Consider the following 11525-nt stretch of genomic DNA (forward strand, 5'->3'; position numbering starts at 1 on the left):
AGTAGCTAAAAAGTTTCAATCGTGGTCTCCAGGGAAGGGGAAATGGCAGTGGGGAGCTGTTGGTATGATAACAGGCCCTGAGGAACTATTTGATTATTTAAACTGTGCCAGAACCACTTTGATACAAATGAAAACAAAACTCAAAAAGATACACTAATATTTTGTCCCCTTCCTTCCACGAATAAGTAAAAATGTTGCCTTTACGGCACACATAATCTACCAGGCCTGGAATATTATTTGCCTTTGATCTGAACATTTTAGTCACCTCTGTCCAAAACAAAGATAATCCCAACCCTGCCCAGCCGATGTAGGGTACAGTTCTTCCTTCCCCATCCCAGAGAGGATGACGGTCTCTAACAATACCCTAGGGATTTAAAAAAAAAAAAGACAGCCCTGGTTAAAAAAATGTTACTTTTCTTTTTTTTTTTTTTAAAGATTTTATTTATTTATTCATTCGACAGAGATAGAGACAGCCAGCGAGAGAGGGAACACAAGCAGGGGGAGTGGGAGAGGAAGAAGCAGGCTCATAGCAGAAGAGCCTGATGTGGGGCTCGATCCCACAACGCCGGGATCACGCCCTGAGCCAAAGGCAGACGCTTAACCGCTGTGCCACCCAGGCGCCCCAAAAATGTTACTTTTCTGTTACAATTCAGAAAATCCTGCCCAGAACCGCCTTATTTGTCTGAACCTAAAACAAGGTTAGTCCAATTATTTTTTTGATGATACCCTATTGTCCTACTAAGACCCATTCCCCAAAGAGAAGCCTTAACATTTACGCCAGTAAACAGAATAGGCACCATCTACCAGAAGACAACCCAAATATTTGATCCAACAAGGCAACAGAAAAACAATTCTTCCAGAATTTACCAGTGTGAGAAGCTGCCAGTGTTTTAAAAAGACCAAAGAGAGTAACGTGGAACCCTCAGCTCTTTCAAAATCCTTCATGGGAGTGAAAGTTTTTAGCTTGGAGGAGCTGCAGCTTGCAGAATTTCTCCCCCAAGTGTTGCCCCACTCCTGACCACAGTGTTTCAAAGTAAAAGAAGTAAGACCTGAATAAAAAGTCTATTCAGCCTTTCAATCCTTAAATTATCTTGTCGAATGTTTACAGTGTTCCCAGTGTACAAGGAGAAAAGCTCCACAGAGGCCCTAAGAAATCCACAAACCCAGGTTTATTTGCATGCTGACACAAAACAGCTTTGGCAAGAGGGCAACTCCAAGCCGCGTTCCAAGTAGACAAACCAGCCGGTTCCAAGCAGGGAGCCAGCCAGGTTCTGTGGCCATGAAGTAGAAAGGTATGTTAAGAAATCCCAGCTCCCAGGGACAAGGTGAAAATGACTACTTTTAAGAGCGTTTCCTTATCATGCTAGTCTACATTTAGCTCTCGGGCAAACCAGCTTTCTTTTTTCAAAAGACGAATGGCAGGACATGTTCAGAAATACTTACAACTGCATCAGGAAGCCCCAGTCCAACGTGACGTAGAAGCGTGCTGCACAGCTTACCTTTACAGCTATTTGCCCCACAGAAGCCTGCGGGGTGACAGATGCGACTCAAGCTCGAGTCACGGGGCAGGAAGAATCCTCCACCCACTGGCGCTCGCAGCCACCAGACCTTGGGATAGGATGTCACGCCACCTGACCGCCCACTCCTGCACTCAACGCACCTGTGCAGGACCAAGGGTTGAGAAGAGGGCCGTGTGTGGGAGGCAGAGACTGGGACAGGGTAACAAAGACACGTGCGAGGGGCAGCTCTGCCCCGAAAGGGGCTTTCAGCACATGAAAGAAAACTCACCTCTTTTTTGTTTTTTAACCATACTAATGATTCTTCATATACAAATGAGTCTTCAGAATGACACGCACCCTAGCAACTCAGGAGTCCGCAGCTGGCCTCAGAAAGTGTCTGCGGTCCCCCAACTGAGGAGCTAGAGCCGCCAGGGTGCCCACAGCCCGCGGGGCCACGGCCGTCTGTCCGACAGCCAGGATCTGTGAGCGCACACACTCACGTGCTTTCACGCAGACAGTGAGCGAGATCCACACGGAAGTTCACCTCTGTCAGCCCCTCAGCCCCTGCTGAATTCATCACATCCCTCTTTTCCAAAGCCGTATTTACTGAGATTTGACAAAGGACTTCGTCTGTTGGGGACAAATAAAAAGACATGAGGACAACAACGTGTCCTGACCAAGGCTACCACCAACCTCCCTGGTCACCAATGACAGTGACTCAGCCAGGTCCCGTCAAATGGAGCCCCTTTTCAAGCCACTAAGGCAGGCACCTCAGGTGCTCTGTGCCTCCCACCCCCACCCACCACCAACGGCCAGTCTTTGCCCTGAGCCTTGGCGCTGTCTGGAGCTCTGGCTAATGGTTTACTTAGGACACATGCCACCTGTCTGTGTGACCTCCATTCAAAATATGTGCCCTGATTCCCTTCCACCCCACCAGTAGTATCCAAACTAGAAAGGACATTTGAGGACTTTGTCTCACATCCAGAGAAACATTCTAACGGCACGAAGCCCCCTGAGTGGGTGAGTCAGGCTGGGGGCATCCCACGCCACAGCTCTCCTGCCTTGCTCTAGGATGGCAGTGCTCCCCAAAGGGAACCCAAAAGTCAGCAGCTTCCCAAAGGAGCCACCCATGGGACCACACCAGGCCCAAAGAAATGTCTTCTTTGGTGCTTCTGGCGCGGCCCCGGCATTCTTCAGGGACTCTAAGAAATGGCAAAAAGGAGGGGTCGGAGCTTCATTCCTTCCCCCCTTAAGAAACATTCCTTAGACTGCAGGGGGCCTCCTGACACCCAGCTGGTGCACAGAATGCTCCCTAACAAATCCCCAACATCCCACTTGAAATTCTAGGCCCTCCAGTGACATTTTAGAGATCAGGGCCCTCCCCTCCCCCCCACTGATGTTTTACATTTGCCGACTCCACGGAGAAAGGAACGTGCAAAAACAGGGGACCACATACATGCATCATATCTGTTTACACGGGTCCCCGGATAACCCACATCAAAAGGTGGCCTTGGGAATACTAACAAGACAAAATCGTTGTGGTTTCTTCGGACACAGACATCACCTCAGCTCCCTCTCCAACAGAAGCACGGGAAAACAGCAGCATTGTGTGTTTCGTAGGCCTAGCAAAATGTGAGGCCAGAAGCCAGTATAAAGGTGCTGAGCGGAGACAAATCCGGGTGCCACCTTTCAGCAGAGGTCTGGTGGGACTTCACACACGCACTTCAAATTCCAAGAATGCCACTCCTGGGAAGTGAAGCATCCCTTCTGCCTTCAAAACTAGACCCAAAGAAAAGACTGTCCTTACCCAACAGCCCCACTGAAAGCTCAGAAAACACAGCGCTCAGAAGCTGGAGCTTCCTTTCCTTTCTCTGGCTACAAAAATGCAGATGAAGCAAGTATTTGTTTGAGTTTTACTATGTAAATAAAGCCTATTACCAGGGTCAGCACTTGGGAAGAAAACAGCCCCTCAGGAAAACCTTCCAAAAGGCCAGTGTCTTCACAAAGAAAAATTAACTTGAGCTTTGAAGCTAAAATGCTTTTAAAAACTAAAGTGCTGACAATCTAACGAGGGTAATTTTGCTTGCAGGTAACACCTGACAGTGTCTGGAGACTTTTGTTGGCGGTCACAGCTGGAGTGGGGGTACCCGTGGCATCGAGTGAGTGAGTGGGGACCAGGAATGCTTCCTTACGTCCTACAAGGTACCCAACAGTCCCCACCACAGAGAATGATGCAGACCAGCATATCAGTAGTGCCAAGCTGAAAAATCCTCACCTGAAGGATGTGACAAAGTTACTTCATAGGACATCGCAAGTGTTTCCAGCCAGAGCAGCTGGAACTGAGTAGAGGGGAAGTGGGGACGTTTGGGATCAACAGCTGGTATTTGGGGGCCTTCTCAGGACCTGCCACGTTTGTGACCTCAGGGCACTCCATTTAACTTCCCTTTGCCTTAGCTGTTGCATCTGTAAAATGGGCTGATAAAATTTCTTGATCTGAAGATTACGGATTGAACCAGCCTTTTCTTGGCATTCCTTACAGTTCTAAGATGTGTACTCCTATGAGGCTTTCAAATCAGACCTCTGTTATCATAAAAAGAGTGTGTCCCTTTACATTTGCTCAAGCTACCCACACATCAGATTCTGTTAAGTATAAAATGGACTGTATAATATCCCAGAGGTCTTATATGTAAAATATTTAGCTATGAGTTTTTTTTTTTTAAGATTTTATTTATTTATTCGACAGAGACAGAGACAGTCAGCGAGAGAAGGAACATAGGCAGGGGGAGTGGGAGAGGAAGAAGCAGGCTCATAGTGGAGAAGCCTGATGTGGGGCTCAAAATTTATTATAAAAAAAAAAAAAAAAAAAAAAAAAAAGGCGCCCTATTAGAAAAATTATAATTTGGACCCCAAATAACAACAATTGTTATAATGAACCCCAGATATGTTTTCCGTAGCTACTGAGGGAGAGTCAAAACTTGCATCAATCCAAATTCTGCAGGTGGAACAATTCTTCCCAGCCTCTATCACAACAGCGGATTCCCACTCTTTAAGTGGTTCTAAATGGACACACTTTCCTTCATCCTTTTCTAATAATGTGACAGTTAATTACCAGCTGTTGGAGTGTAAGCAAGCATAATTGATGACTTAATCCAACAGAAAAGACAAGCATGTGAAATAGTGCCAATACCACATAACACGTCGTTAAGAATGTATAATACACACGTGCACAAGCACGTGTCTCTGCATGTATATACAAGTGTACATGGAAACTCAGTACAGAAGTCCCAAACTCTCCCGATTCCTTTCTGTCCTAAGCAAAGAAACCACCAATTTCCAGTCACATTGCAGCATCTATAAAAACTAGCAGCAGTTTAAGGGAGGGATGTATGGGCCTCTCAGAGAAGAACCCCAAACATTTTGATTCCTGCAAAATCCTGAAACACCATCTGGAAAGGCGGAGCACATCCACTGGTACTAGCCTACCCATACAAACTTTCAAAAGAAAGGAAAAAAAAAAAGACCGAGAACATCTTAGCAAGTACTGTGCAAGCTAACTGGCAGGCCAGATCAGGAGCAAAAGGCCTCACGTGCCCCCAGAAGGCCCTGGTGTGTGTTTTCTGGGTTTTACTGCCCACCTCCCACAGTCTAGACTGGGGCCTCTTGGACAGAGAGAACAGGGGGCCACTGAGAATACACCACCATTTTTAGAACCTGGGGTACCCACAGAAAGGAGGAGGTGCTCTGGGATCCGCTTCTTCAGCTTCTGGTTAAACAACTGAATTTCAGAGTTTAAAGTGATCTCCAACTCTGATACTGTATAAGGCCTAAAGGCAAGATTTCACCTTAACTAATGTTTGCAACTTATTCCTTCAATTATAATAAGTCTGAGGAAGATACGTTGAATTGTGTGTACACCTCTTTTAAAAAAGAAATACATGAAATGCCAAGGGTGTTAGTAATTTACTTGCTATCTTTTTAACATTTGCCATCAGAAATGCCCTGTAAAACCTTTATTAAAAAAAGGCACAGGGCAATACGCTTTAGTACGCATATATGCAGGAAACTACCCTCGCTGGGCAAGCTGTACACACTTTGCTCACCATCTTTTCAAAGAACACAATTCGTTAATGGGTTACACATTAATTTTATAGCAACGACAGCCTTTTTCCCCAGTTGAACATAAATTCAGTGCATATCTAAACAAGCCTCCCCTCAGAGTCTCTGGTTTTGTGAATACAAAAATGAGAGAAAATACAGAACAGAAAAGTCTGACGTCTCATTTGCTATCTTGAACAACCAAGCCACACCAGTTCCCAAGTGCATCACGGGTGGGGTGGGTTAGGAGTGACCTTATACCTTCCTGCTGTGGTGAAGCAGGACAGTAGAAAAAAACCCAGCAAGTCACCTTCAAACTCCTGTAGTCGCCAAGAATTTTTACATTTTAAAGGGAACTTTGTCCCTAGAAAAAGCCTGACCCAACCCTCCCCAGAGAAGCGACACTTCTGAAGAAAACAGGATGATGGGTTTGTTGTTTTGTGATTTCACAGGTCTATACAAGTTCAGCTGGTCAATTTCAAGATCAACTGCTGTTTTGAGACAAGAGAATTCAAAGTGTGAAAGCACCCACCTTCCCCTACCACACACACTTAACGCAAAACACCTTCCTGATGAGACACATTAGAAACTTATTACTGGAGTTCAAATCCCACTTTGAAAAAGGACACTGAAAGTTTCGGTACGTCTCTGCACGTCCCAGAGCGCCATGGATCTAGGGCTGGAAGCCGAAAGTCAGTAAATATTGATGGCCTGATGGGAATCGAGAAGCTGGGCTAGCGACAGCTGCTCGTCTGGGTTTCCTAGTGATAAGGGGTACAGGTTCAAGGAGGGGCAGAACCAAAGGCCTACAGTGACAAACACAGGGACGGTTCTGTCCACCCCCTGGCACGTGGGACTGTTCCTCCCCAACCCCTGGGCAGCCCCACAGGTGCAGGCCGCCGCTGGCAAAGCCGGGAGTGACAGGGGACCCAGCCAGGCCCCTTCTCGAAGGAGGAGGGGTGGGGACCCGGAACAGTAGCCATTTAAACTCTGCGGCGCTGGGGAGTCTACAGGACTGGGTGCCGCCGCAGAGCGGCCGGGGCCACGCACCTTTGCGGGTCCCGGTGCCCCCGTCCCCGCAGGTGACCCAGGCACACTAGCGCCCCCGGGTTGGGGACACGATTGTCCCGCCCCTCCGGCGCCCCCACCCCCGACAAAATCCCCCGCCCCGCGGTCACCTTTAGGCTGTCACCGTAAGGGTCCCGCGGCCCCCTCACCTTAGTGATGACCAGCGGCTCGCCGTGCTCGCGGCCGCCTTTCAGGGTGAAGCCCCACGGGGCGCCGCCGCTCAGCTGCACCTCCACCAAGCGCCCGCCGTCGGGCGCCCGCGCCTCGGCCAGGCGCTCGGGCCGCGCGCGGGGCTCGGCGCCCTCCATGGCGCGGGGCGCGGAGCGCGCAGGCGGCGCGGCCGCTCAGCCCCCAGGGCCCGTCCGGCCCGCGCCCATGCACTCGGGGGAGCCCCGGCAGGCCGAGGGCGAGGGAGGGTCCGGGTGCTCCTGCCGCCGCAGCCGGCCACTGGCAAACTTGCGCGGCAACTTGGGAGGAAAGTGCCGGCCGGGGCCAGGGAGGGAGCCGGGCGCAGGCGGCGCGGCGCGCGGGGGAGGGCGGGCCGGGCAGGGGGCGGGGCCGGCGCGCTCGAGGGCTCGGGCCTCCAGGCGGGCAGGGGGCGGGGCGCGCGCTGGGCTCCAGAGGGCTGCCCGGAGGGTGGGAGAGGCGGGAGGAGATGCGCGCTCCGGGACCCGCGCGGCCGCCGGGGGATACCGGGGCAAGAGGCGCTCGGGGCAGGGGCGCGCGCGGAGGGACCCCCGTGGCCCCGAGGGTGGAAGGGGGCGAGGGTCGGCACGCACACGGGACCAGTGCCGCGGGCCAGCGATGGGCGTGCTTGCTCGGGACTCCCCAACTAGTTACCCAGAAAGCGAGAGGGGGCGAGGGCCGGCGCGCGCACGGAACCTGTGTCCCTCGCCGGATGCTGGAGCGCGCTCCGGCCCCCCCACCAAGTTATCCGGAGGGTGGGAGGGGCGGGGCGCGCGCTCAGGACCACGCGCCGCTCCGCGCCGCAGGGTCGGGGGGCGGTGGGGGGCCGCGACGCGAAGTCCGGCCCTTTCTCCGGCGCCAGCGCCGGGCGGCCCTGAAAGCCTCGGTGCGCGCCAGCCCTCCGCCCAGGAGGCCGAGTCGCTGCAGGTGAGGCGGCGGAAGCGCCCGCGCAGGGCGGGCCGGGGCGGGGCGGGCGGGCGGCGGTCACAGTCCCCGGCGCCCTCCATCTTGGAGCGCGCGGCCGGCCCGGCGCCCCCGCCTTTGTTCACGGGGACCGCGGGTTGCCCGCGGCCGCCCAGGTGAGACCGGAAGCGCGGCGGGCCGCCCCGCGCGGGTCCGTGTGCCACCAGCCTGTTCCCGCACGGACGCGCTTTGCCCCCGGGCCCGGACTTGGGGCTGGGGGGGGTGTCCCGGGAACCCTCCACGCACCCACACAGCCCCGGCCCTCCCCGAGAGCCGCCTCCGCCGCGCAGCCCGGGCCAAAGCGCTAGCCCTGGAAGGGTGCTCTTAAAGTCTGGGCAGAGGAGAGGGGCCTGACCTGTTCCAATGAAGGACTGCCCATCCTCCCACAAATTCCCTGTGGCAGCGCCCAGCCCGGATAGCCACCCTCCTGGCTCTTCTAGCTCTTTTTAGCTCTTCCTATAGTTCCAGTCCAGGAAGTCTTTGCGTTCAGACTCTGTTCTCACTTTGGTAGAGCAGTGCCACGAGGTCTTAATGTCCCACGCCTGCGCTGCCTACAAAGGAGAGGTGGTGGTCTGAAATTACTGAAAGGGTGTACCACCTATGTCTGCCCCTTTTTAACTTACATAAAAGTTAGGCATAAAGAAATATCCATACTGCTAGGTATTTGCATGCTTTGCAAAAAAAAAAAATCTTTTTATTTCGTTTGTAGTTATGTAGCTGGACGCTGGTGATTGCCTGTTTCTTCAAAGGAGCTCCATCCAGGTACTTTCAGCAGGTGAGGATGGAATAGGCAGCAAGAAAAAGCTCGGAGACGACAGGACGAGTGAGGGGTTCCTGTCACTGTGGAGCGGGAACAAGGAATCTCAACTCCGGTCTCAGTGTCTTCAGTGGTCACGTGAGGGGTTTCCGTTCAATGGTCTGCGGTCGTGTGGCGGATCGTTTTGTGTTTCATCCAGGCAGTTGAAGTAAGAGCGCAAACTTCACTGGGCACTTGTCATGGCTCTGGGCAGTAATTATTGCCCCCTACCTAACTTCCAAGCTACAGTGTCCAGAATGTCTCCAGTTAGGGGAACGAGGTGGTTTTTTTTCTTTGTAAACGGAGACTTAAGGAGTGTGCCTGTTAGAAGCCATCTTAACTGTACCTTGACTGTCATGGTCATGCAGATCTGCACAAATTGATTAAATTGCACAGAACTAAATACACAGGAGTGCGTGTAAGATGAGGAAATCGAAATAAGCTTGGTAGATTGTATCAGTGTTAGTATACTTTCTGACTGAGGTGCAAGGTGCAGAAGATGTTCCTATATTGTTTCTTAAAACCACATTGAATCTGTGATTCTCTTCAGATAAAAAGTTTAAAGACTGGATAGATATGAGAAACCAAATGATAAAGGACCATAGAAATGTACCCAGAACTTTTGGGACTTCCCTAGTCTCAACACAACTCCCCCGCCCCCACCCTGTGGTAATAACCGAAATCTCAGCTGTTAACTGGGGCTGAAATTCAGACTACTCAGTTCACTAAAGCAGAGACAAAGATTTCATTGTCTCCATAAATTACAGCCAAAGTTATCTTTTATGTTTTATGTTGATTATATAATGAGATTACCTTTCTGCTACTTGAAAGTGTTATATTGTTCATTCCTTAAACATAGGTGCAGGTTTACATTTATCCTTACTAAATTATCATTTTGCTGAGTGTTTTCTTAATCTTCACATTAGGCATCTCTCCCAGCTTAGCATTATTTTAATATTTATAAGGCTGCTGTCTATATAGACATTAATAAGTACACCAGAAGGGACTGGACCAAGTCTGTGTGGCCTGCTTTGAGATCGATGCCCTCCTCTCAGACCTTCTTAAATTCTTTCCTTGACACTCTTGGGTTTACATAGCTGAGCATAGCTATTATCACACCTAGACTTCTGTATCATGTCCATTATATCCTTATTAGACACTACCACATATCTTGGAAAATATCAGTATCTTGTGACTGAAAGGCATTGCCCCAATTTATTAACCCTGCTCCCCTTTTGGAAGAGTTTAGTAAGACTGAACCAGTATGGACTTTAAGTGGTGATGGCTTACTTTTCTAAGAACTCAGCTCAGCCAGATTTCCCAAAGACAGTATATATTTGACAATATCTAGCTTTTTCTTTTGGAAGCCGGTGCCAGATATCTTCTGGATAGTCTCAGCTTTTCGCTTCTTGAGCATTCAGCCTCATTGCTCGGAAGACCCGAGTGTAAGCATATGCTCTTCTGGCCCTGCAGAGCACAACCCTATGACCATCTAAATCTAGGCATTCAGTCGCCTTGGGTATGCCGCTTTTTGGGAGCTGAGGCTTACTTCCTTTATTAGAGAGGAGATAGGTGAAATTAAAGGTAGTTCTTTCAGGCGCCTGACTGGTCCAGTCCATAGGGCACGTGAGTCAATCTCAGGGTTATGAGTTCAAGCCCCAGGTTGAATGCGGAGGTTACTTAAAGGTCGTTCTTTCACCTTATCAATAGTGAATGAATCAGTCAAGGAGTAAAAGGCAAATTGAACCAGCTTTCAGAGATTTAATCAATAGCTAATCCTTTTTAGGATTTAGGAAATAGAGCTAAAATTATCTTAGTGTTTTGTTCTAACAAGAAAAGAGATTTATAATTATAAAATGTAGTGGAGGCTGGAGTTCCAGAATTTTGCCTTTAGTTTTCAAACTAGTAGCTCAGGATGGTCGACCTTTACAGAACAACCGTGGCAATTGTTTTAAAGGCAGTTTTAGCCGTTTTCTATTTAAGCCACCGTGTACCTGACTTAGGGTCCCTATGAATTCAGACGGTGGAGAGTCAGTCCAGATCAGAGCCACAGGTGTGAGGACAGCTAAAGGAAGACAGTGACGCAGTGGCTTTGCCCTTCATCACTGTCTCCATTGTCATCTTAATTTCTACAAGCGATGGATTATTAGAAACTTCGGAATTTCACTTAGCTGCGGATCTTGGCCCAGTGACAGAAACGGAATGCTGCACGGCTGCGTCCCCCTCACCTCCCTCTCACCTCGGAAGGCGTTTACCCTTGCTGTTAGGCTATTTACAGATCTCTGGGGGAGAGATTTCCTGTTTCTGTGCAGGGATGGGCTGGAGACTGCAGGGGCTTTTTCTTAACAACTGGCACCATTTTCCTGTTCATGGACTCCACAGTGGGAGTTAGCATCCTAGCACCCAGCGCCTTTAGTTGAGGAAGCAAGGAGTAGCGACCAAATAGTAACCACCATTCGCAGGAAACCTACCGTATACCAAGCACATGACATAAGCGGACTCAGGTCCAAAGCTGCTTGGAGCACGCATCACCCCATTTTACAGAGGAAGAAACAGCCCCAGAGGGGCTTAACAGCCTGCTTGAGGTTGCTGAGCCCAGTCTTAAGAAGGAGTCCTCTTCTTCCCCTTGTAGGGCCCAGTGCCAGATTGGCTATGGCGGGGCAGCTTTCCCGGAGCTGGTGAGTTGGCTTTCCTCCGTAACACATTTAGACACTGAGCCACCTTTTGAGGTTCCCTTGATCTCCAAACAAGAAAGAGGCTGAAGCCTCCTATGTGGAAACTTTGCCTATAAAACAATGCTAACTTAGGTTTGGTTGAGTTCCAATCCTGTTTCCTTGGAGACATGTCCTTTAATGTATACGTAGGGGTGCTTGGGTCGCTCGGTAGGTTGAACTGCTGACTCTTGATCTCGTCTCAGG

At 50.3% G+C, this 11525-nt stretch overlaps 2 protein-coding genes across 2 annotated transcripts in view; both read right to left on the minus strand.

Moving 5' to 3' along the window:
- The window catches only part of SHROOM2 (shroom family member 2), a 137666-nt gene extending 130696 nt beyond the window's left edge, over positions 1 to 6970 (minus strand). The window contains exon 1 of the mRNA XM_040634605.1: positions 6812 to 6970. Within this exon, the coding sequence (XP_040490539.1) occupies positions 6812 to 6970 (159 nt within the window). The remainder of the gene's footprint in view (positions 1 to 6811) is intronic.
- A 36-nt stretch (positions 6971 to 7006) lies between these two features.
- LOC121104599 (atherin-like) lies at positions 7007 to 7855 on the minus strand. Its single transcript, XM_040638232.1, has 2 exons — positions 7633 to 7855; positions 7007 to 7494 (listed from the first exon to the last, which is right to left on the minus strand). The coding sequence occupies exons 1-2, from the start codon at positions 7853 to 7855 to the stop codon at positions 7007 to 7009; spliced, it is 711 nt and encodes a 236-aa protein (XP_040494166.1).
- Positions 7856 to 11525: the final 3670 nt, after the last annotated feature.

Source organism: Ursus maritimus (assembly GCF_017311325.1).
Source record: "Ursus maritimus isolate PB19 chromosome X unlocalized genomic scaffold, ASM1731132v1 scaffold_X1, whole genome shotgun sequence".
Taxonomy (NCBI): domain Eukaryota; kingdom Metazoa; phylum Chordata; class Mammalia; order Carnivora; family Ursidae; genus Ursus; species Ursus maritimus.

Coding starts and splice junctions, on each gene's coding strand:
- LOC121104599 (XM_040638232.1), bottom strand. CDS start 7,855: ATGGAGGGCGCCGGGGACTGTGACCGCCGCCCGCCCGCCCCGCCCCGG. Junction 7,495..7,632: donor GCGGCGCGGAGCGGCGCGTG/GTCCTGAGCGCG, acceptor CTGGGTAACTAG/TTGGGGAGTCCCGAGCAAGC.